The 27,333-nt window shown below is 34.5% G+C and overlaps 2 protein-coding genes across 2 annotated transcripts in view; one reads left to right on the top strand and one right to left on the bottom strand.

Moving 5' to 3' along the window:
- The window catches only part of Tfb4 (transcription factor B4), a 52,061-nt gene extending 49,066 nt beyond the window's left edge, over positions 1–2,995 (bottom strand). The window contains exon 1 of the mRNA XM_069841440.1: positions 2,871–2,995. The gene's annotated coding sequence lies outside the window, so the exon portion shown is untranslated. The remainder of the gene's footprint in view (positions 1–2,870) is intronic.
- Positions 1,743–25,579, top strand: LOC138710498 (protein BCCIP homolog). Its single transcript, XM_069841436.1, has 7 exons — positions 1,743–1,879; positions 3,421–3,619; positions 8,103–8,258; positions 12,118–12,407; positions 12,665–12,857; positions 23,688–23,864; positions 25,415–25,579. Exons 2-6 carry the CDS (start codon positions 3,497–3,499, stop codon positions 23,859–23,861), a joined length of 936 nt encoding a protein of 311 aa, XP_069697537.1. The 5' UTR covers positions 1,743–1,879; positions 3,421–3,496; the 3' UTR covers positions 23,862–23,864; positions 25,415–25,579.
- Positions 25,580–27,333: the final 1,754 nt, after the last annotated feature.

Genomic DNA, 27,333 nt, shown 5'->3' with positions numbered 1-27,333 from the left:
CAACTCAACCGTCGTTACCATAGCAACAGACCTACCACGATATGTGACATTCAGTTGTTTTTCCGATCGCAACGCTCCTGTCATGTCCCATCTTAGGAAAAAAAAAACAAGTATAGCGGAACAATAGGCCTATATTATGTTATATTTAGTCCTCTTGTAGCGATAGCGGGGCAGGAGAGGAAAGGATGGTCTACGAGGCGGGTAAAATACATTTGCTTGCTTAGTGTGATCGTTGTACTTACAGTAATTTTACGTTCTGTGAAGACATTTATGCAATGGCCGGTAGTACTACGAGATGCAACAAGGTTATGCGCGTACACAGTAAGAAGAGAAGAGAGAGATAATAAAAGATCAGTGGTTGTTTGTTGCGATCAAGAGGTGAAAGAGAAATGACTTACTTATTTACTTATGGCTTTTAAGGAACCCGGAGGTTCATTGCCGCCCACACATAAGCCCGCCATCGGTCCCTATCCTGTGCAAGATTAATCCAGTCTCTACAGTAATCACATCCCACCTCCCTCAAATCCATTTTAATATTATCCTCCCATCTATGTTTCGGCTTCCCCAAAGGTCTTTTTCCCTCCGGCATCCCAACTGACACTCTAAATGCATTTCTGGATTTGCCCATACGTGCTAAATGCTCTGCCCATCTCAAACGTCTGGATTTAATGTTCCTAATTATATCAGGTGAAGAATACAATGCATGCAGTTCTGCGTTGTGTAACTTTCTCTACACTACTGTAACTTCACACCTGTTAGCCCCAAATATTTTCCTAAGTGCCTTATTCTCAAACACCCTTAACCTCTGTTCCTCTCTCAAAGTGAGAGTACAAGTTTCACAACAATACAGAACAACCGGTACTAACAATTTTATAAATTCTGACTTTCAGCTTTTTGAGAGCTGACTGGATGATAAAAGCTTCTCAACCGAATAATAGCAGGCATTTCCCATATTTATTCTGCGTTTAATTTCCTCCCGAGTGTCATTTATATTTGTTACTGTTTTTCCAAGATACCGATAATTGAATTTTTTGGATAAATTTCCAATTTTCATATTTCCACTTCGTTCTAGTCTTGAGACATAATCATATAGGCTATTTTGTCTTTTCGATATTTATTTACAAACCTATCTCCTTACTTCCTTCAAGTGTTTTCCCTAATAATTTATGGATATTATAATACGTCTAGACGACACCAGCAGTGATTATGATGATGATGATGATGATGATGATGATGAAGGGCAGAGGAGAAGGAAGAAGAAGAATGTTTATAACAATGATTGTGTGTGAAAGTGAAGTTTTTTGGAAACCCAACAACTACATATCTGTGCTTCTACTTGAAAAATTTCGTGTATCGCTTACCATCAGTAGCTCACGGCCAGATACGAATATTGTAATAATTGGAGTTGTGATCATACTGTATTGCACATAGAAGAAGAAAAATATAATTTATGTTTGTTATTTTGTGAAACCATATACTTTCACCTACCATATCCAATGGAATGCACTGAAATTAAATACCGAATGATGTTTTTGTAACTGTACGTACAACTGCTGTAGCGACAGTCAGGTAGCCAGCAGCAAGAGGACTATATATATTCCATAGACAAATAACATATATATTCAAAGTCCTCTTGGCCAACAGATATAAAAAAAAATAGCTACGGGGCAGCGAGAGAGAAGTAGGGGGCCCAGCTGCCTAGATAAGTTGCGCGGACATATAAAGCGGCCAACAAGACTTGGGATATTTGCATTTATATAGGGAATTGGGATTGAAGGAAAACAGAAATTTTACCAAATTTCAGTGGCGCAGTATTGGCTAGTCTGTTTATGAGAAATTGCATGCGGGCGTGTCGCGTGTATGGTGTATAGATCGTGGTTAGTGATGGGCGAAGTTGTTCTTTTCCCGGAACAGTTCCGACTGTTCCGGTTCCGAAAAAATACTATGTTCCAAATAACAGTTCCGAAATAACAGTCACCAGTGGTGATGAGTCGGAGTCGTTGAGTCGTTCAAGCGAACGGTACAGTACCCTCCCTCTTTACCATGCTGCTCACACTGGAGCACTCATAGGCATGACATAGTACACATTCTTATCTATAGATGGCACTGCAATGCACATTCGAATCGATTTTGGAAAATTGCTGTGCATGCGGACAGAACTCAAAAGCTTAATGTTAGTAATTAAACAGCTGTTGACTACAAGGACAGAATACAACACTTTGTTTTCGTACATAAAGTTATAAAGACATGGTAGCCAACTAAAAAAAATAACATAACATTTAAAACATATGGTATGTAATGTCTCTTCTCTCTATTACATAATAAAAAAAAACAAATCATTAATTTTTATTTTTACTTTTCTTAATGCAGTTATAATAATAATAATAATAATAATAATAATAATAATAATAATAATAATAAATATTACAATTTCATAAATAAAAAAGATATATATTGGCAGTACTGAAACCTGGAAACCCCGCAGTGGGTTAGTAAAATGTTGGAATCGCATCTTTACCAAAGTGTAATTTAAACTTCGCATTAAACCTCGCTCTCCAAATCAGTACTTATATGGGTAGTTTCCAACAAATAATGCTACAACATTTTTGTCGTTCTTTGATATCAGAGAAGATAGCACAAAAACTTGTGCTTGTCAGACTTAACCTCAACAAACGACAAACAGACATTGTAACTAAACCACTCATTACCATTTACGACTTTAACCTTTGTATAGAATCAACTGATCAATGAATTAATAATAGTATGCGTACTTTATGACTTTGTAGAATGTTTATAAAACAGAATTAGTCAACTAATGGTGAAATAAACCATAAAGCGGGAATGAATATTACAGATTATTAAATACTTACTATAACATTACAGATGATTGGCCAGTCTTACAAATGTTGATATTAAAGTTACCGCCACCGCAAGGATTTCAATTTCCATGCGCCCCCCTCCAACCACGTGAGAGTTTCAAGTACCAACTTCATCCAACGAAGTTCCAAGTATAACATAAAGAACAACGAGAACAGTGTAACTGCAGCTGTCGGTTCATCGGAACAAGCTCCGACGTTCCGACTGTTATCTCGGAGTCGGAACATACCTTGTGCAACGCGGTACTGCGAGCCCGCAACAGCTGGGCAAGTGAGCAGCTCGGAGTCGGAACACTGTTATTTCGGAACAGGAGGTCCCGACCTACTGTTCATTTTTGCAACAGTTCCGAGAGAGTCGGAACATACCCTGTGCAACACGGTACTGCGAGCCCGCAACAGCTGGGCAAGTGAGCAGCTCGGAGTCGGAACACTGTTATTTCGGAACAGGAGGTTCCGACCTACTGTTCATTTTTGCAACAGTTCCGAGACCGGAACAGTTCCAAAATAACTGTTGTGTTATTTTTTACCCATCTCTAATCGTGGTGTTAGTTGTGTATATATGAGTATTTGATGTGTTAGGTGGTTATAGGCTGTAAGTTTTGTTCGGTGGTATTGTTTAGATGGCAACTCCAATTAAGAAACGTATTTTTAATAATACTAATCTTGGTGATAGTAACGAAGAATCAGAAAGCAGCGATGAAAGTTCGGAAAGCAGTGAGATGAAAGAGTACATTAGTCAAGAGGTATTACTGACATTTTATTTTCACTTTGTGATGTTTGTAGAATTTAATTTTGGGTTGAATCTTTGATCTCGCGGTGCCGACCTCGCTACGCATAACATATGTCTGATTTTCATTGCTTTTTTTTTTTTTTTTTTTTTTTTTTTTTTTTTTTTTTTAAACTGAGTTGTGAAATAACTCCACAAATGTACACAAGGCGCAAATTATGTAAACCTATAGGCTACCACGTTTCATACACTAAATTACGTTTACAAAATTCCATTCAGTAAACAGTTCGCACATACAATAATATGCTTTCGTTATATATATTGCACTTTTATTTCAGTACTTATAGTTTAATACCATATTGGAATCACCGGGAATCGATCGATCCGCAAACCGGTAATTCAGCGGAATACGTTGGTCAATATGGCGGACTTCATCGAGGATCAGTGACAGGTCAGGTTTGGTTTGTTTAGGCTATGCAAAGCAAAAGGAAAACCTCAACAAACCAAACTAATCTGCCACTGATTCTCGATGTTATTGATGTCTGCCATATTGATCAATGTTTTCTACTGAATTACCCAGAAACCTGCTTTACAGTCTCATCGTAACCATTAGATCACAATCGTTGAAAAATTCGGCTTAAAAGTTACACAACGTGTAGGCCTAGTTGCAATAATAAATACAAGTTTTCATTGTAATTACTCACCTCTTCCTTGGAATTCAGTGAGAAGGTTGCACCTGCTTTCCATAGCACAGAGCTTTGAACTCAGGAACCACAGAAGTAAATAAAGTCTCAAATCACTTTCAATATAGTCTGTTTCTGTATTTATTTTTTAAATAGGCTTATGAAGAAATCGACTTTTCGCATAAATATGTGGATGAAAAGGGTAATAAAGACGTTATGGCTTTATTCGCTAACATTGGGAACTCCTTTAAACTCAACCAAAAACCAATTAATGACAAAGATATATAACTTTTCTGTAACTGAAAATCAGTGGAAATTTCAAGAATCTGCTCTTTTTCATCTACGCGTAATGTGGATTCTAAAATTGTTGACTCTTCGAAGGGATTGCGAATCCAATAAGTTATTATTGGACATATTAGCAGGGAAATATTCTCTGAAGGTTTTTCCAAGTGCCTCCAAATGTTCTTTAACCATGTTCTTGACATTTTCGTCCAAAGAAAGATGATTTTCCACCAGGAAGTCGTGAAGTCGTAATACGCTTCCCCAAAATTAAGTTTTTTATTGAATGATTCGATATGGTGTTGCACAATATAAACGTTTATATTTGACCCCTGGAGAGATAAGTTTAAACTGTTAATTTTTTAGAAAATGTCTGCCAAATAAGCTAAAGTCTGAAGCCAGATTTCATCTTCCATGCACTTTGCTTGGTGAAAGGCATGGCTAGTGAGAAAAACGTAAACTTCTTCTCTAAGCTCATGCAGTCTGGAAATAGTTCTACCTCGAGATAGCCACCTAACTTCAGTGTGAGACAATAAACACTTATAAATGCTTCTCCATTTCCTCACAAAGCACTGCAAATATGCAGGAATTTGTAGGGCAGGCCTTAATAAAATTAATTATTTTCACTGCATCGTCCAGCACACATTTTAATCCATTGGGCATGCATTTAGAAAGAAGAGCCTGTCTATGAATGCAACAATGTGTCCAAGAAGCGTTCGGCACTACCGATTTCACTTTGGCAACAAACCCAGCATAACACCCTGTCATAGATTTCGCACCATCTGAACAAATGCCTACACAGTGAGTCCAATCTGTTGAATTTTCGCAAAAGTATTCGTCGGTTAACTTAAATATATGTTCTCCTGTAGTTCTCTCTACTGTAGAAGAGGAGCTACTATTCTGCAAACCCTTATATTAATTTGTTGTGGAAATAATGTGATCAATTTCCGATGATACACAAATGTAACAAGGGCCATTAAGTTATAGGGTTAATTTAATTTTAAAATAATAATAATAATAATTATTATTATTATTTATTATTTTTATTATTAATTATTTTTTAAAACAAAGTTAACAAACTTATATTTTTATAGGCCTATTATTATGCGAAGAACAAAGTATGTAATATCACCTTCAAATTGAGACAAAGAGCAAATCTCTGTGATGATTATTAGTGGAGATAATCACGTTTAACAATAATGATGCGCGAACTATTTCAGAACTTTGATGACACATATCTACTACAATAATCGATATAGACAACAATAATAAAACACGTATTTACTTTTTCAATCCATAGAATGTGCAAAATTTGTTTTATCTAAATCAGAGACATGAAAGTCAATTCGAGTTTAAATTTGTGCGATTTGACGTGGAATGACTCATATAGGGAAGTTCTCAGAGCATTTGAAGGTCACAAATGGAATGCGTTAGATGTGTGTTCTCTCTGCAACATTATTTTTTGTTGGTGCTTAATAATGTTTTGAGAAAGATGTTAAGAGAAAAGAAGACAGGAATACAGTGGGGAATAAGAAATAAGCTGGAAGATTTGGAATTTGCTACGATATTTGTCTCTTGATATGAAGGAAAGTTGAGGGGACTCCAGGAAAAGCGAAAATTATTGTGTGGCTCAATATAAATGGAAGGAAAGCAAACGAAATGAGAGTAAATAAAAGAATAAATGAAAAATTGGTGTTAATAGAAGATGAGATAGAACAAGTAGAATCTTTAATTTACTAAAGAAGTGTAGTGACTAGAAGTGGTAGGCCTGATGAAGATGTTAAGCATAGAATTTAAAAATCCAATGGAGGCTTTATGTAATTGATGGCTAAAATCGATTGTAGTCCATTTTTAATCGAAAAGAGTTTGTAATGCCATTCTATAGTTTAATACAGACAGAATGCAAGTATGATTAGGTTTGGCGGGCAAATCGCAATATAGCGAACGTAGAAGCTCCGCCCACGACCCCTTCCACTTTTCCCCTACTAGCTCACCAGACAATCTACGTGATAGGTGAGTGTTGTGTCGAATGCACATTTCATGTGGGTAGGGATAACTTCCCCTACTGGCATTCGCTATATTGCGATTTATCTGGTTTGGCTAAAAAAGATCATAGTCTCCTGGTAAATAAAGGGGAAATATACAATACTTTTAAGATATGGATGTAGGCATACAACCTTAAAATGTAAATTCTGACAAACTAACAAAATGTGACTCTGATCGTTTTTAGCCGTTACCCTTCAATTATATTCAGGATGGAAAAACAAACATGTCAAAGAAGACGAAATTACGAATTTTTAATACTAATCTTAAGTCAGTTCTTCTTCTATGCTTGTCAAACCTGAAGAGTTACTAATTTATGACATACTTTTGTAAAATTGATTTCCCTCTAAGGTGCTAAAGTATCTCCAGTTTTTACTGCAATTGAAGTTTCTTTGAATAATTAAAATATGTTTTGGAATTTGATGTGGTATGTTATTCATTTAATAGTATGTTTAACAAGATATGGCGATTAACTTTATCATATGTTTTTTTGAAATCAATGAATGTGATGTGTGTTTCCATATTAAATTCTGTGTGTTCTCTATTAAAATTTTCAAGGTGAAATATTAGCCACATTGTTACTTCAGGACTGGTTCTTAATTGCCTCAATATAATTTCGACCCTGGCAGAACAGAATGAGGTTAAACTCATCTGGGTGCCAGGGCATTGTGGTATTGAGGGAACTTGCAAGACAAGGAGCAACTACAAAATATATTGGACCAGAGCCGGCTCTTGGAATACCTAGATGTTCTGTCAGAGAAGCAGTTAAAATGGTCCAAGGTTCAACACTATATAACCTGGATTAAAACACCAGGTATCAATCATGGGAAACAATTTATTGTTAGACCATGCAATAAAAGAGTTAAAATATTACTACAGTGTAACAGATTTCAGCTGAGAGCAGTTACAGCTTTTCTCATGGGTCATGCACCTGTGAAAAAGCATCTTAGTTTAATGGGCATACTTCAAGGTAACCTAAACTGTAGATTTTGCGGGAAGGAGACTGAAACAGCTCAGCACATTATTTGCTCCTGCAACGCATTGGCTCGCAGAAGATACCTTATATTTGGGAAAGATTCTCTAGAACCAAAAGATTTTGAACCGAGTTCTATATCAGGACTGTATACCTTAATCAAGATAACAGGGCTGATGAATCGGTATTAAATTTATAAAACATAGATAGCACAATAAGTCTAAGACTGCGGTGCAGTTTGTCTGGAGCAATGATGAGCCTAAATGTTGGGGGGGGGGGAAGTAAAATATCCATAGTAACATGATCTTCATTTTGGAAAACCGTTTTGTTCTTCTCCCAAAATATATACTTGTAGTATTAAAATGAACAAAAATCTATGTAATATTTGTTAATATCAGTGATGATGTAAATGTGTATTTTCATGAAAATCAGGAGATTGATTTTTACGACATCACATTACTTTATAATAATATGAAATAGTTATATTTCATGGTATCAGTTACGCTGTCTTGTCATTTCAGAAAATTCAAGTGGAATTTGAAGGAAGGAATCCCATCGATGCTGATTTCCATGGTATAAAACAACTGCTGCAGCAGTTGTTTCTGAAGGCTCATGTAAATCTTACTGAGATTGCAGATCTTATTATAGGACAGAACTATGTTGGGAGTGTGGTTAAGGTACCTGATGAACATATTTACATGTGAGAATAATGTTAAGATGAACTGCATTATGTTTTATCTTTAGATGAGTATTATCCTCTAATGATGTTACATAGATCTATGAATTATCACATTTGATAATTGAGGCGCTGACATGGGAAAGGTAGTAACTGCCAAAAACAAAATTTTTCAGCGGAAGCAAAAAACAAATTTATGAACACTATCTCACTTACATTATTACAGAAACTGCTTTAAATGAAAGGCAAACACTTTCATGTTTGTGTTACATATGAAATTTGAAAAGTCTGGCACAGATTTATCTGTGAAATCCTATTTTATGAAAATACAACATTGAAATCACTCCTTAGCCAAACTGAGAATTAACGTTATTTATACATTATGCACAAATTTTTCGGTGAAATGCATGATACTTTTCATCGAGGAAGTCTCACATAGATAACAAGTCTCTCTTTTTGGCATCAGGGACGACTGGTCTTCTTTCAAGGCGTTGCAAGCACTGCAAGTTAGTGATTGACGTTAATGACTGTCCTTTCTTAAAAATCCTGTGCTCTGTCCACATTTCAAGGTCATTAAATGACTGTCTTGTTTTTATTAGAGGAAAATCAGCTCTTGAGAGTCTAATCCAGTTGAGGGTGCTGATTTTGATAGGAGTTGTATTCAAAAACTTGTCACATTCTGCAGAAACGCCGATGCCAAATTCCCTATCACATGGCATGTAGGAATGTTCTGAAACCAGGAATTTCAAGTCCACTGAATCAAAATGTTTCTTGGAAATAATGTAAATCAGGACCATTAGAATCATCCGATTCTTATTCTGCCCTGCACAGTTATCAGCCCATATTTGTCTAGACACACTCTGATGTTGTAAAAGGAGTTACTACCTTCTTGGCGCCAACAGCTGTGCACATACAACTTACAACATCTAGTGACTACGTTTCCAACTTCGTTTCATTACATACGGACATACTACCTTCTCTGTGCCATTGGCAAGGCCATTTACTATCTTCTCAATGAAAAACCTAAAAATTAGAATTTTTGGCAGTTACGACCTTTCCCATGTCAATGCCTCAATTCATTTCTTGGCACCAGTTTTTAGTGACCTCTCATTCAGTGTACATTCTTCTGGTTAGTTTGTAAGATCTTTTATTTACCTATTGGAATATGGACGTAGTTCTTTTATTTGACCGAAAATTGTCCAACTAATGGAGTTTTTGGAAGTCTTAAAAACTCAAGAAAAAATGTTATTAATGAAGTTCTTGCTATGGGAAATACGTATATTTCATCTTACTTGACTGTGGTTATTAACATTCTTGTTAAATTAAATGATTTTTAATGCAGGAAATGTAACTATAGGTCTATATTAGCTTTATTAACCCTTCTGTACTCGTGTGGGGACACCTGTCATCGAGCATGTTTCTTTTCATTGTTATATTTCCTAGAAAGGGTTTACAACGGTGAGGCTTTAGGTGCCTTCAAAACCAAACTCACATAATAACATTCTTTAGTTTCAGTTTTCAAGTTCCTCATATAACTTGCATAGCTAAGGTTTTATTCTTGTGAGTGACAATTGTCAACCAGGCGACTTTTTATTACGGTTTCTGCAAAGTTATGAGTTATGTACTATATCTTTAGGGATAATTTGTTCTATTGAACTTCGACGAATTGTGGATCTATGTTTATCACATTCCTTCCGAGATTAGAAGCATTCTCAAGTATTACTGGGAATTCAGGAATCTGATACGCCAGCCCCGGAATAAAGGAATGGATCTAATTACCAGTTGTTACCAATTTGATAGGTTTCGACTAGAAATGTTGTGTGAAATGTTCAAAACGAACACGTGCTGACCATTTGAAGGATATCTGTGTAAATTGCTTGTAAATAACTAGATATTGTAAAGACATCTCTGCATAAAGCATTCAGGAATAAAGTTTTTAGAAGGATAATCCAAGGAAAATAGGACAATAAGATATAAGCTATCCACGTATTATTTTATATAGAAAGATTTTCACAACAAAGCAAGAATTATAAACTTGTTTCCAGTGTTAATTTTGTAGGTAAATGTTGAAAGTATTTGAAATTTACACATAAATAATTGTCTGTTAACTATAAATAAATTAATTCTGTTTCAAAATTATTTTTATATTTGTTTATAAATAAACTGTGTATAAACGATTAGGGAAAACACGGAAATTTTACTTGAAGCAAGTAAAGCGATAGGTTTGGAAGTAAATCCCGAAAAGACAAAGTATATGATATGTCTCGTGACCAGAATATTGTACGAAATGGAAATATAAAAATTGGAGATTTATCCTTCGAAGAGGTGGAAAAATTCAAATATCTTGGAGCAACAGTAACAAATATAAATGACACTCGGGAGGAAATTAAACGCAGAATAAATATGGGAAATGCGTGTTATTATTCGGTTGAGAAGCTCTTATCATCCAGTCTGCTGTCCAAAAATCTGAAAGTTAGAATTTATAAAGCAGTTATATTACCGGTTGTTCTGTATGGTTGTGAAACTTGGACTCTCACTATGAGAGAGGAACATAGGTTAAGGGTGTTTGAGAATAAGGTGCTTAGGAAAATATTTGGGGCTAAGCGGGATGAAGTTACAGGAGAATGGAGAAAGTTACACAACACAGAACTGCACGCATTGTATTCTTCACCTGACATAATTAGGAACTTAAAATCCAGACGTTTGAGATGGGCAGGGCATGTAGCACATATGGGCGAAACCAGAAATGCATATAGAGTGTTAGTTGGGAGGCCGGAGGGAAAAAGACCTTTGGGGAGGCAGAGACGTAGATGGGAGGAAAATATTAAAATGGATTTGAGGGAAGTGGGATATGATGATAGAGACTGGATTAATCTTGCACAGGATAGGGACCGATGGCGGGGCTTATGTGAGGGCAGCAATGAACCTTCGGGTTCCTTAAAAGCCATTTGTAAGTAAGTAAGTATACTCCATAGTAACATATTTAGGTGGGCCTAATCATTCAGATTGAAAATAATGTTCAAATTCATTCTCTGAAGAAGAATATAACTCGAGTGACAGCTGTTTCCCACGCGAGTAAATACATTACGAAAAGTACGTGAGTACTGAAGGGTTAATAGTCTGTTTACCAAAGTATTTTTAGGACGAAGGTTGTGAACACATAAGTAATAGTGAAATGGTAGTAACTACACAGAGTTCCTATGCAAACTGGTCCATTCTAACCTCTGCCTAACAAAATTTGTTGGCGGTCGGTGAGTGATTGTATGGCAGCATATGGACAAGTCTGTGCACCCATCCTTATACAGATTGGTCCCACTCCACACTTCACCGCTCACCTTCCTCAGGATGGGCGGGCACTCTACACTACCATCATTTAGTCGACAGAACATTATTACTTGGGACTGGTCTGCATAGGAACTCTGTGTGCTTTTGTCAGCAGGTAGGGTGGAATATGATAAATTTCATGATGAAGATTTTGAACTAAATTTTGCAACTGTGCATTTACATTTAATTTTGTATTGTTTTGAGACAAAATACAGGTTGCATCATCATGATGGTATCACTCAGAACAGACGATCTTTTGGTTCTTGAGTAATATTACCTTGAGAAAGGAACCTGTAAATAGTTCTGAAGAGGTGGAGATATTAAATCTAAATGCATGATTTTAATATGCAGAATTTCTTTACAACTGGGGCATTCTGAAAATCTAAGCCCTTATCAGAGACATTTTCAAACATTTATTCATTCCATTTTTGAAAAAAATCTCCTGTTATGTCACTCACTTTATCTTAAACTGTGTAATATAATTATGATTTTTAAAAGTTAGAAATATATATGTATATTTTTGTATTTCCTTTTAGCAATGCGAAGTGGATGGTGAGGACAGTGATGATGATGATAATGATAATGATCTGAACGACGTGTTTGGCGTGACTTCTGTAATAAATATCACAGAGAAACAGAATCTAGAATGCATTCAGCAACTTCGAAGCCTCTTACTTGAACTATGCAGTGAGCACGCTACAGACCAGGCCAACACACTTGTGCGCTCTCTTCTCTCAGATGATTCACAGTCTATTGGCTTGCTTATCAATGAGCGAATAATTAATATTCCTGCACAAATCTCAGTTCCTCTTCTAGAAAGTCTTAGGCAAGTACATTATTTTCTATTCCAGCTTCATAAACTGCATCTTAATTGGTATATTCTTTATTACCTTTTGCAAGTATTAATCTGGCCTGTTTTTGATATACACTAAAAAATGAAGCCAGATAATGCTAATTTTGAGACCATCAGTAACTATTATTATTATTATTATTATTATTATTATTATATTATTATTATTATTATTATTATTATTATTATTATTATTATTATTATTATTATTATTATTATTATTATTATTACAGCAAAGAAATTAAAAGAGCCCGTGAAAAGAAAATGCCATATGACTTCACGTACTTTGTCCTAATATGCAAGTTATATAAGTCTGAAAAGCCTCAAACAAAGAAGAAAAAACTAAAGAAGAAACAACAGCAATGTGATGGAAATGAGGAGTCTGACGTTTTGTGGTCAAATCCAGAAGAAGAACTTATTGATCAGGTTTGTTAGATAAAACAGTTCACCTGTTCACACATGTTTGCACAAACACATTATCATAATTTAATTTCAAGAAACTAAGTTAATTTTTTCATATTATTGAAACACAATAAACAAATTTATCATTAGCATGTAAATAAAGTGTTCTTTAAACTAGTGGTATTCAATCGGAAGTATATGAAGACTTCTTATGGGGCATGTAAAATTTAAGTTAAGTTAAGCATAATTATACATATTATTTCATGAATGATGAATCTACAAAAATAATGTCTTTCTAGAGTGAATCACTGTTACCAGTACATGAATGCTTAAATTTTCGCTTTTTGTCTCCGAAATTTGCTGCCACAATATAAATTGGCTGATGTGTTTAAAAATGGTTTATAAAACAATTGGACTGCCGCATTTTAATAATATATGCATATAGTGAAAGGGAACAAGCCAGGAAGATAGCTGAAATTAGTAAGGATAAAGAAAGCCTATTTGCTTGGAAAAATAAAGCTGTAAAGTTTAAGAAAAGCATATTAAATGTTAAAAGAATTTCATTTAATAAATTTGTAGAACATTTATATTATAAACAAGATAGTCTAGCAAAGTAGTTTATAAATATGTATCCACCACAACAAGAGAATCTATCCTCAAACAACCAATAAAACATGGACATTTATATAGGCCTATAACAGATAATTGTAAAAATGCCTCAAAGTTTAATACTCATTTTTCTGCATCAAAAATCTCAAAACAATACAGGAAATTGCAGAAGATCATGAAGTACCAAATTAAAAATAAGCAACCCAGAACTTTAATGCTAAAAATATAGATGATATTTTCACAATGATTTCAATCTCTCAGAGTTGGAAATAGCTCTTCATAGAACTGATAACAACAAAACTCCAGGCCCAAGAAGTTGGGCTTTAAAGATAAGAGTGCACTCCTTAATTTCTATAACTATGTCTGGAAAACTTCAGTTCCTGCAAAGTGGAAAAAGAGTAAAATTATCCCAATACTGAAACTGATAAGCCTGTGGACAAAATTGATTCTTACAGACCTATATCATTAACTAGCTATGTGACTAAGATAATGGAGAAAATGATATCTAATAGGTTAAACTGGTTTTTAGAAACAAATAACCTATCACCACAGCAAGCTGGGTTCAGGAGAAACCATTCAACAAATGAACAAACAATTTTACTAAGTCAGGATATTAAGGATGGATTTAACAAGAAAAAGGATACACTAGCCATATTTGTTGACCTTAAATTGGCATATGATAATGTTTAGAGATACAAACTCATCATGAAACTTCAGCAATTAATCATTGAAGCCAATATGTTAAGATGGATATCCGAGTTTATTACTCAAAGATATTGCTCTACAACCTATGGACAGGCAACTTCCAAATATAAGCAAACACATCTTGGCTTATCACAAAGTGCTGTATTAACATATTCACGGCCAAAGTCGACTTATGTCGATTTTGGTTTGAACATGTAAAATTGGCAATGTCGACCATAGTCGATTTCACACTACTGCAAAACGTATGTGATGTTTAAAACCCCAGTTCGGTTCAAAGGCTAGCCCTTTAAATGCCAGCAGTGAATGTGTTAAGCACAGTATTGTTTAATATATACATTAATGACCTATCACAACAATTGGAAAAATCTAGTGCTAAAACAGCACTTTTTGCTGATGACTTGGTCATTTGGACTTTGCAAAAAAGAAATAAATTTGAAAAACTCCAAGAAACCATATAGTCATCTCTAGATGAACTTAAAGTTTGGTGTTCAAATAATATGTCAGTAAATACTGAAAAAACATAATTACAACTCATTACGAAAGAAATCGGTTGAAGTAAATCTTAGCTATAGTGATGCTAAGTAACAAAGATAGTAAACTTGCATCGAGTAATCACATTAACTATGCAAGTGAGAAGGCCACCAAAAAATTCAAAGTACTGTTTTACCTCTGATTTGTTTAACAAATACGGAGCATATTTTCTCTGCTTGAAGTACGCGACCAGTGCTGCCACCATACCCCTATGGGGCATTTTATGGTAGAGAGGCGCCTTTATAATGTTTGAGGAGAGGGTAATGGATATTGAAGTTGTCTTATAAAATAGTATGCTTTTCTAGAGAGAGCTTGTAACGTGATTGCTTCAACCTCCAAGTTACTGTTCTTCCAGTTATTAACAGAGATTTTTGTTGAGGACTAAAAATGGAGGTTTTGGACAACTACTAAATATATATAGGCCAAATAGAAATGATCAGGACGAAATTGAAATACAAACAGCTGAGCTATTTATACCCGAACCCCACACTTCCTGAAGTCGAAATTGCGATAGAAAATCTGAAAAATTATAAGTCTCCAGGTATCAATCAAATTCCAGCAGAATTAATATAAGAGGTTGGAAGCGCATTATCTAACGAAATTTATAAGCTTGTACTTGCTATTTGGGAAAAGGAAATTGTACCAGAACAATGGAAGGAGTCCATAATCGTACCTATCTTTAAGAAGGGGGACGAGACTAACTGTAGTAACTTTCGAGGAATATCACTTTTGTTGACGTCATGCAAAATTTTGTCCAATATTCTTTTGAGAAGATTAACTCCATATGTAGATCAAATTATTGGGGATCATCAATGTGGTTTTAGGCGTAATAGATCAACTATTAATGAGATATTTTGTATTCGACAGATAATGGAGAAAAAATGGGAGTATAAGGGTACAGTGCATCAGTTATTCATAGATTTCAAAAGAGCATATGACTCAGTTAAGAGAGAAGTTTTATACAATATTCTTATTGAATTTGGTATTCCCAAGAAACTAGTTCGATTAATTAAAATGTGTCTCAGTGAAACGTACAGCAGAGTTCGTATAGGTCAGTTTCTGTCATATGCATTTCCAATTCACTGTGGGCTAAAAAGCAAGGAGATGCACTATCACCTTTACTTTTTAACTTTGCTCTAGAGTATGCCATTAGGAAAGTCCAGGATAACAGAGAGGGTTTAGAATTGAACGGGTTACATCAGCTGCTTGTCTATGCGGGTGACGTGAATATGTTAGGAGAAAATCCACAAACGATTAGGGAAAACACGGGAATTTTACTTGAAGCAAGTAAAGAAATAGGTTTGGAAGTACAGTAAATCCCGAAAAGACAAAGTATATGATTATGTCTCGTGACCAGAATATTGTACGAAATGGAAATATAAAAATTGGAAATTTATCTTTTGAAGAGGTGGAGAAGTTCAAATATCTGGGAGCAACAGTAACAAATATAAATGATACTCGAGAAAATTAAACACAGAATAAATATGGGAAATGCCTGTTATTATTCAGTTGAGAAACTTTTATCATCCAGTCTGCTGTCGAAAAATCTGAAAGTTAGAATTTATAAAACAGTTATATTACCGGTTGTTCTCTATGGTTGTGAAACTTGGACTCTCACTTTGAGAGAAGAACAGAGATTAAGAGAGTTTGAGAATACGGTGCTTAAGAAAATATTTGGGGCTAAGAGGGATGAAGTTGCAGGAGAATGGAGAAAGTTACACAACACAGAACTGCACGCATTGTATTCTACACCTGACATAATTAGGAACATTAAATCCAGACGTTTGAGATGGGCAGGGCATGTAGCACATATGGGCGAATCCAGAAATGCATATAGCATGTTAGTTGGGTGGCCGGAGGGAAAAAGACCTTTAGGGAGGCAGAGACGTAGATGGGAAGATAATATTAAAATGGATTTGAGGGATGTGGGATATGATGATAGAGAGTGGATTGATCTTGGTCAGGATAGGGACTAATGGCGGGCTTATGTGAGGGCGGCAATGAACCTCCGGGTTCCTTAAAAGTCATTAAATAAGTAAGTACTAAAAATGGAGGATAATTTAATACTTTTATTTGCAAAGGTCTTAATATGGGCTTATGAATGTATATTTTCATCTTTTAATTCCTTCGAAGTGTCTTTGAACTCAGTAATTCACTTTGAAAGTGTCTCCTTTTTTGATTGCAACTGTTTATTTTCCAATATCAATTTTTCCACATCAGAGATACTAGAGTTACTGGGCATTTGCTCACTTTCATTATTGTTGCAGGACAAGAATTTTCTCCCATGTTAGAGATGCTGGATTCCAACACATTTTTTAGGATATTTTTGTTATTTCTCTTTTTCATGTGTTGGGCGAGGGGTTCTGCAGAATCATTATTTGATTTAGGATTAGATTTCGGTATATTTAGATGAGATTCAACGCATTCACGTAATGTTCTTTTAGGTTTCAGATTTAAAAGCTCTGCTTTAAGATCCCTTTCATAATCATTTTCATCAAAAGATCAGAACAGACTCTTGCATTTTCTTCATTGATATGTCACCTTTTACATAAATATTCCGGCTGCAAAAGGGTATCTGTCGGATATAAGGGGGAGAGCCATTAATCCTTCCCATTGAAGGCTTTAAGGAACCTACCTGGACAAATACCCAATGTCCCATCCCTACCTTCCCGTGGTGCAACTGTTAGTAAGCATAATTTTACAAGCTGAACTAAAGGGAGAGGCTACTCATCCATTAGCACTGGTCAGCTTGATGAGTTAATGATTGAATTTCGTATAATTTTCCTCTATCCAATACCTAATTCCCTCTTTACCCTTTCCTATCCAGTCCTCTGACTGAACTCTTACTTTCTTCGATCCCGACGGCATTAGAGCATTCGAGGCCTAAGGGTTCATTTCCCTTTCCTTCCTCCTCTTTCTACTTTTCTGTTCCTAGTGCTGACCTGCTATGGCATAAAATCGTCCTCCAGTGGCTTAAGGAGGGAAAGCTGGTGATCAACAAGATCTCCCAGCTAGGTCCAATGGACCCGTCGACCAACAGCAGGTGTGGTCCTCCAGACATTCTGGGGGTTGTGTGTGAATGAAGTAGCCACCAAAACGTTAAAATATGGTGTTCACTTAAATCGGCTACAACTTGCCATTTTCACTCCAGTGCCAGTGCAGGTGTTACGTGCTGTCTCTTCTCACTTTATAGATCACTTGGATATGGAACAACAAGTTTTGACGGTGAAATCATTGCAATAAGTGAATGTCTCAGGAATCTTCTATGCCACATCAATAAATTTAGGAATGCAGTTATATTGTCAGACTCCAAAGCAGCTATTCTATCAATAGTCTGTAAACACACACCTTCATCTCAAACAGCAGAAATAACTAAAATGCTCTCTCAATTAATATGACTCAATAAAAGAATTGTATTCCAATGGATACCATCCCATTGTGGAATCCTGAGAAACGAGAATGTGGATGCTTTAGCAAGGAAGGGCAGCACTGCTACTTACAGACCTGTTACTAAATCTGCGTATTACTCTGTGAAGAGATTTATTAAATCTACCATACTTAGACTTCAACAAACAAAATTTGATAACACAATCCCAAGGGAAAAAATGGAACTCTCTGCATCAAAATCCACAGTTAATTCCCGATTTACCACGAAAATCGTCTGTAGTTGCATTTAGATTGGCAACAGGCCATGATTGTTTGGCTAAACACCTGCATAGAATTGGAATATATCAGTCCCCTAACTGCCCATTGTGCAACTCAAACCAAGAAATGGATTCGGAACACCTCAAAATCTGTGCTTCATTGGCTGGTCATGATAATATCTTTGAAAAATATTGGAGTGCAAGAGGTCAAATGACTTTGTTGTCAAACGCCTGGCATTAGAAAACAACAACATAAATATTCCCATCTTTTTCTACTCTCATTTTGTTTGGGGGAATCTGTGGAAAATGATACCTGCAAGAGCAGAAATCCTTGTTGTATTAAGCAAGTAGCAATGGCGCCTAAAAAGGGTAACACTGAATTTGTACAGAATTATCAAGTGTGGGTACTTTTTGAAAATCTCTTAATGAGCACTATTCAAAAATAAAAAAAAATATATTGGATGTTCCATTTAAAATAAGAGAGCTGGAGTTACTTCCGGTTAAACCGGAAGTAGAAAAAAACTCGTTAATACCATTATCGAGTTCTTAGTATATGGTTATCCTCACATACCAAGTTTCATATCACTAAATCGTATGCTTCAAAAGTTATTTAGGTAGTGCATTTATTATTTTAACATTCAATACATTTTTCTGTTTTCTTGACTTAGCAACACTGAATGTGTACAGAAGTATCAAGTGTGGGTAATTTTTGAAAACTCTTAATGAGCTTTATTCAAAAAGAGAAAAATATATTGGGTGTTCCATTTAAAATAAGAGAGTTGGAGTTACTTCCGATTAAACCGGAAGTAGAAAAACTCGGTAATACCATTATTGAGTTCTTAGTATATGGTTATTCCCACATACCAAGTTTCATGTCACTGAACCACATGCTTCAAAAGTTATTTAGGTGGTGCGTGACTTTTAACTAACCCTGTATGTAACTAATTACTGTACTTACCAGTATTATGTATATATAACTATCATATTGGGCAACACATTTTCATATTATGTATATCTCTGATATAGGTTTTAGAATTACATTTATTCCATATAATTTGACATACTAGAATATACTGAATAATATGAAAGAGGAACAGAATTGTCTTACTTTTGCTAGTATCGCACCCAGGTATTCAATTTTTAATTCACAACATTGACGGCTTGTGCCAAAGAGTTACTGGCAATTTTAAAGAACATTAATTTTTTAATGTCATGTGTCATGTATAAATCTTCCATGTTTAGTGTTGAAATCTGTGCAATAAGACAAAAGTTCACAGTTATTAATTTTTGAAATCACTAATATTAAATTTTAATAAAATATAAATATATAAAAATATAAAATATTAAATTTTAATAAAATTTTTATTGATCCTGTATTTATAGGTACATAAATAAAATTATATTGTCTAGTAAAGAAGGAGAAAGTCGTGACGAGCGCATAGTTAGGAACTCCCATTCCCATGACTGGTGTTCTATTGTAAGAAAACCTGCTTCCGTTTCAGCTACAGACTGTAATCTTCAGAAAACTCGAATAATAGCATGTATTAGACCACTCCAGGCAGTCCCTTTGATTACTTTTGGTGCGTATAAGGGGCAGCAAGGCAGCATCTTTCTGTCACGGCATTCGTGACTTGTCGATGATAGTGACAAAGCAAGCACCATTTCTTCTTTCAAATTTGTTGTGTAGTACATATGAGTACCTGTCACACATACCAGATTGGCAGGTAGTTAATGTTAGTAAAATGATCTTATGTACAGCTAGCTTTGAATTCGAAAAAAAAAAAATCAGTTATGTAACCAAGGCCTAGCTGTCACCCCATAGGCCCTGCTGTCCAAGTGCTGTGCTGTGCAGTGCACCCCTTGCATCCTTACACCCCTGCTGAAGACGCCCCTGTAGATTCCATAGGTTCAAGTAGTAATATAAATATCTGTGTTATTAACAGTAACAGCAGGAAATTGAAATCAAACTCCTAGAGCTCCGGACCTCCCACAGGCAACTTTGAACTGTATTAGGGACAAATATAATATGCATATGATTGGCGTAAATGTCGGACGTAATATTGCAAACTCCAGCAAACATATTTTTTGTTGTTGTTATCTAATGCCAGGCATTTGACAGTAAAGTCATTTGACCTCTTGCACTCCAATATTTTTCAAAGATATTGTCATGGTTAGCCACTGACAGACAGATTTTGAGATGTTCTGAATCCATTTCTTGATTTGAGTTGCACAATGGACAGCAACATATTTGTTTAAACTGTATTCGAGGGCACTTGGGTATATTGGGAATGAAAGGGCAGACCAGCTAGCCAAGCTTGCTTGTTCCATGAATGTCGTAGACAATTACAGTAAAATTCCTGTCAGTTTCATAAAACATAAATTAAGGGAATGCATGTTAGCACGCTGGGATGTACAATGGCAAGGAAGTAATAATGGCTCTCTAACTAGGGACTTATTCTTTCCTACAATAATCTGTAGGTTAAACTGAAAACACATAATACCCAATTTCATGCTTACGCAATTCATTTCAGGCCATGGAAAATTTAAAACATATTTTAAACAGTTCAAAATCAATAATGTAAATGAATCCATGTGTAAATGTGAGGAAAGCGACCAGACTGTTCATCACCTGATATTTGATTGCCCAATTTTCGAAAGAATTCGCTTGTTATTACTGTCACATGTCATCTCATGTTCTGGGCAATTTGAAAAACCCCTGTGTTTTATGTTTAAAAAGAAATGCTGTTCAAGAGAATTTCAGAAATTCATATCACATGTTCACAATTCACTGTAAATAGCTAGTTTATTTGTTTCTGCCATAGTAAGAGAGGTTGTAGTTAATGCAATTAGAAAGGGTATATGAATGTGTTAATTTTGTTTGTATATATTTTCAGGTTCTATTTTTTTTATCATTAATCTAACATGCAACAGAGCAAAATTGGTTGCAATAAAAGGAAATACTATTACTACTATTAATAATAATAGTAATAATCACAATAATAATAGCTATAATATCACTGTTTCATATCATATATGTTTTTATGTAATTTTCCTTTTTATTTGTCTTTTCTGTGTATTGTATATAATATGTCTATGTCTTATGTGTTGAACATGCACTTGTATGTCATGTTATTTTTATGTCATATATAAAAGTAATATGTATATTTCTACGAAATGGTTACTTATTATTATTATTATTATTATTATTATTATTATTATTATTATTATTATTATTATAAACAATATCAGCCTTCGTATTCCTACAAAAGGTTTAAGATTTCAAAAAATTTTTTATAACCGAAATTCAAAATCACTTTCTCCAGTCTGTAGATGCATAAAATATGCCAATTTGCATGGGCACAATTTAGATCCTTTTAAGGTTTAGTTTCGTTTTGATTATTAGTTTTTACTGTTTGTACTCAATTGTATTCATGTATGTTTTTGTTATTTATGATATTATTTATTTTTGTTTTGCACCTTTGTATCTTCTGTTTGTGTATTGTGCTGAACTATAATTGGCCTCTGGCTGTTGTTCAGCACACAAATATTAATAATAATAAATAAAATAATAAATAAATTATTATTATTATTATTATTTATTATTATTATTATTATTATTATTATTATTATTATTATTATTATTATTATTATTATTATTAAACTTTTCTATACTAGAAATTCGAAATTTCTTTCACCAGTCTCCAGATGCATTAAAAATGCCAACATGCATGGCTGCGAATTCGATCCCTTCAATGTATAGACTTTGTTTGCTCTTGGCAACGATTTATCATTTATGTATTCTTTTAGGCTTTATACTCAATTAACATTCTCTCATAGTATTCTTAGTTATCCATTCATCGTCATTATTGTAATTGTAATTATATTTATGTGTAATAATTATTTTTGTTTTATGTTTTTGTTATATTTGTGCTGAACTGTAATTGGCCACTGGCTGTTGTACAGCACATTAAATAAATAAATAAAATAAAATAAAATAAAAATAAAAATAAATTATTATTGCTATTGCTAAAGCAAGGAGATGCACTATCACCTTTACTTTTTAACTTCGCTCTAGAATATGCCATTAGGAAAGTTCAGGATAACACAGAGGGTTTGGAATTGAACGGGTTACATCAGCTGATGCATATGCAGATGACGTGAATATGTTAGGAGAAAATCCACAAACGATTAGGGAAAACGCGGAAATTCTACTTGAAGCAAGTAAAGAGATATGGTTGGAAGTAAATCCCGAAAAGACTAAGTATATGATTATGTCTCGTGATCAGAATATTGTACGAAATGGAACTATAAAAGTTGGAGATTTATCCTTCGAAGAGGTGGAAAAATTCACATATCTTGGAGCAACAGTAACAAATGTAAATGACACTCGGGAGGAAGTTAAACGCAGAATAAATATGGGAAATGCCTGTTATTATTCGGTTGAGAAGCTTTTGTCATCTAGTCTGCTGTCAAAAAATCTGAAAGTTAGAATTTATAAAACAGTTATATTACCGTTTGTTCTGTATGGCTGTGAAACTTGGACTCTCACTTTGAGAGAGGAACAGAGATTGAGGGTTTTTGAGAATAAGGTTCTTGGGAAAATATTTGGGGCTGAGAGGGATGAAGTTACAGGAGAATGGAGAAAGTTACACAACGCAGAGCTGCGCACATTGTATCCTTCACCTGACGTAATTAGGAACATTAAATCCAGACGTTTGAGATGGGCTGGGCATGTAGCACGTATGGGCGAATCCAGAAATGCATATAGAGTGTTAGTTGGGAGGCCAGAGGGGAAAAGACCTTTGGGAAGGCCGAGACGTAGATGGGAAGATAATATTAAAATGGATTTGAGGGAGGTGGGATATGATGGTAGGGACTGGATTAATCTTGCTCAGGATAGGGACCAATGGCGGGGTTATGTGAGGGCGGCAATGAACCTCCGGGTTCCTTAAAAGCCAGTAAGTAAGTAAGTATTATTATTATTATTATTTTTTTTTTTTTTTATTTATTTATTTTTTTTGTAAGTAACAAGTCTGTGTGTGATATGTCTTGGGAAAGTACTATATGTAATATGTCTGCATTTCATATATTGTGTATCTATTTCTATATATTATATCTATTTTATCTTATATCTTTGTATTTGTATAATATAAATATGATTTTCATTGTCATACACATTTAATGCAATATGTGTATTTTATGTCATAATTATGTATATATTTTATGTAACTATTTGTACAGGGCTATAATATGTATGATTTAATTACAGCCCTAATATACCTTCGGGTAAAATGGGGTTCTATAAACTTGGAAAGTCAATAATAATAACAGTAACAGCAATTGATAACTGTTTTTAATATTGTAGGAAGCTGACTGTCGATTCGAATTCTGTGTAAAAGAAGATTCAGATTCAGGCTTGTCTGGACACTGGATGGAGGATGATGTTGAGATGAGTCCGTATCGACGTGTACTTCTTATAAAGGCCAGTAAACTTGATCCTCTCATTGAGAGAATTAAGCTATTCGTCAGTCAGCAGTGAAAGGTAAGTTTGGCTTAGTGAATGAAACCTGTAAATAGTTTAAAGCAACTTTTCTGAATTCCTCCTCATAACTTGTATAGTACAGAATTAATATGCCTTTCTGCCGATCTATTCATCCACTTGCTCACCTTCTCATCCATCTGTGCACACACACATCATCATTGTTAGAAATAAGTTTTAATTAGAATTTAACCTGTAATTGGAGACACATATAACCCCCTCATGGATAAATGCACTGTAATTCAGGAAGTTATTCACGGAGTAACTTCTACAGACATGATTAATATTTTATCTTTCGTTCTACATGAAAGAATAATGGTAACAGATATTTAAACATATGAATTATATAGAGTAAGCAGCATTTTTTAAATTAATGATCAGTTTAGTAAAATTTACATCAAATTTGTTATAACATAGGATGCTTTAATTTCGAATAGGGGTGTCCAAATCTGGCTACTAGCAACAGGCATCTATAATGAACACTGATCAAAATACCCCTCATTTCTCGTGAAAAACAACAACTGAATAGACTACAGTTGACTATAGTGGACTTTATGTTGTCAGCAAAGAGCTGGATACATTAAGAAGATTGATTGAGATATATATATATATATATATATATATATATATATATATAGGGGTGTGATTTTATGGTGATTATTGTGCCCTGATTTTGATGATTAAAATAGTTTAATTTTGGTGAATATTTTGTAAAAAAAAAATAAGCAAGTTCGCGCAAATTTCGCACACTAAAGAAACTTAAAACTGTGTTCATAGAGGTCAAGAGTACCCAAAATGTAAAGGCGTGCATAGGTAACATTATTACGGTTTGAATTTTCAACATCAATTTTCTCAAAACTTGCATTTGAGAGAAGTGCCTTTCTTGCACCCAACTCCTCAAGGTGAAGACACTGCCTTCTTGATCTCATGAAGGCATTTGTTGCGGGAAAGAGAAGTAACCATTGTCTGCTTGCACTGCTCCCTGGAAGTAGTTCCTGAAACTGTGTGTACAGTGTTGCCAGATGTCATATACATGTAATGCTGAACGATCAAATATGTAGAGATGTTCATGTATATTTTTATACAAACAAAATTTTCATATTTTATTTGGAAGAAAGGGTAATTTTTTGTGCTAATTCTCTATGAAACCTGTTTTTATTAAACATATCGTGATTATGAAATAATTTCGTAGATTTGTATCAATTTCACAAACAATTCGCGGATATATTCAACTTAATTTTGTGCTTTTATTAAGGGATTTGCATTTTCCACGCATAAAATTAAGTTTTTAACACATTTCGCATATATCGTTGAAACCAAAAATCACACCCAAACTTAATCGTAGATAAAAAACTGTAAGAAAGTGTTATTATGTCTTAGAGTCTTTTCTCAGCTACCTGTTACATGAAATGTCTTACATTTTTATATTAATTTACTTTTTACAGATGATTATATGCACCATATTAAGTTTACTCTTTACTCAGATATGACTATCCTGAGTCAAATTGTATTTCTGTGAATGACCTTCATTGTGGTATATCTCTCTCTTTCAGTTATTGTCTTGGCGACAACATCCCATGCAGTCCTCCAGCATTGGTTCCTGTGAAATGTGGACTGAAATTCGTTTTTCATGTGATGAAAGCTGTGCCAATATCACTGTATAATCCATTTGCACAATGGGAAACATTGAAAAGAAATAAAAAGTCCATTTGTCTGAACGAATAGTATGTATGATTGAAGTAAGAAATTCTTGTATTATCTTTAAGTAGCCTATTCATTACTTGAAACATGCAGTAACATTTTTTCACCTAAATGAAGCAGTGATTTAAAATATTGTAGGTACTCATAATTTTATATGTTCAAGCTGAATGAACATGTAAAAATTGCCTTTAATATTGAACATACATTCCATTAGTAAAAATATTACTGTCCGCACAACTTCTCTAGGCAGCTGGGTTCCCTCTCTTGCAGCTATCTGCTGGCTACCTGATTGTCGCTGCAGCAGTTGTACGTATAGTTACAAAAACATCATTAGTATTTATTTTCAGTGCATTCCATTGGATATAGTAGGCGAAAGTGTATGGTTTCACAACATAACAAATATAAATAAATTACATCCTTCTTTGTCTGTGTACAGTACAGTATAATCACAACTCCAATTATTACAATAATTCGTATCTCACCGTGAGCTACTGATGGTATGCAGTACATGAAGTCTTTAAAGTAGAAGTGCTATAGGTCTGTAGTTGTTGAAGTTTTCAAAAAACTTCACTTTCACACACAGCCATTATCCACATTCTTCTTCCTCCTCTTCTTCCGCTTCATCATCATCATGATCATCATCATCATCATCATCACTGCTGGTGTTGTCTAGACTTATAATAAATTCGAAACCCAGACATTTGGGTAACAGCACTTTGGTAACTTTTTTCTTTGTCCGTCTGTATTTTGATTCACTAAAATTATAGTCCTCTGTATTAATGGTCCATTTGATTTTTGGTCGTAGTCCTTTGGTCCCCCTATCATTTCGTTCATCTCTTTACTTTGTCCATTGAATGTTACCAAAACTTGTTACTGAAATGCATCATTAAAATACACAAGATTAATTCAAACTTTACAGTGATGTTCATAAATAAACTGTAGTCCCTTGTTAGAATTGGACTTTATTAAACTTTTAAATTATAGCATAACATAAAAAAAATGCATATGTTTATGACTGTGATGTAAATTTAATTTTCCTGCTCTTCTTCTAAGTTAGGCTGGCAACTAGCAACAGGCATTTATAATGAGCACCGATCAAAATACTCCTCATTTCTTGTGAAAAACAACAATTGAATAGACTACAGTGGACTATAGTGGACTTTATGTTATCAGCAAACAGCTGGATACATTAAGAAAATTGATTGATTCTAAGTCAGGTGGGTGTAGGTGGAAAGAGAACTTGTTTCTTTGGGGGGCAAAGCAAACCATAGAATCCCCATATAATGGGGTTATGGGGGACATCATTTACCTCCTCCCCCGTTACAACTTGACTGTGGTACAGTATATCAGAATATGATCATTTAATAAAGTTATTTTTGGGGGCATGTTTCTTACATCCATATCCGCGATATTTCGGGCCTTGTTGTATTTGGCTTGAACTGTAGGTATACTACAAATTATAATAGGGCATAACTTAAAACAATCTCCCTCTTTTTCTATGTCGTACAGAAACACACGCATACATCAATAAAACTACGTAACAGTGCTAACAGAATCATTTTTATATGAAGTTTACCTTCCTGAAGATAATATATGAAATGTAAACTCTATTTTATTTAATCTCACCTTTGAGTTTACACATTATATCGAGATCACTTTTTCTTTTTTCTGCATTGTTGTGCAGTGTTATTCATATTTCTCCAAGTGGCAGCCTGAATACCTACAAACTTCTGACACATGAGTACAGGTACAGGCTGTTACAAAAGAAACA

The sequence above is a fragment of the Periplaneta americana genome, chromosome 12 (genome assembly GCF_040183065.1).
Source record: "Periplaneta americana isolate PAMFEO1 chromosome 12, P.americana_PAMFEO1_priV1, whole genome shotgun sequence".
Classification (NCBI taxonomy): domain Eukaryota; kingdom Metazoa; phylum Arthropoda; class Insecta; order Blattodea; family Blattidae; genus Periplaneta; species Periplaneta americana.
Note: the sequence above shows the minus strand (reverse complement) of the source record. Positions and strands in the feature narration are given on the sequence as shown.

What these genes read in the sequence shown, in the direction of transcription:
- LOC138710498 (XM_069841436.1), top strand. Translation starts at nt 3,497, where the DNA reads ATGGCAACTCCAATTAAGAAACGTATTTTTAATAATACTAATCTTGGT. An exon ending in ATGTTGGGAGTGTGGTTAAG is followed by an intron (nt 8,259 to 12,117) that starts GTACCTGATGAA and finishes ATTTCCTTTTAG; the next exon opens with CAATGCGAAGTGGATGGTGA. An exon ending in AAGAAGAACTTATTGATCAG is followed by an intron (nt 12,858 to 23,687) that starts GTTTGTTAGATA and finishes TTAATATTGTAG; the next exon opens with GAAGCTGACTGTCGATTCGA.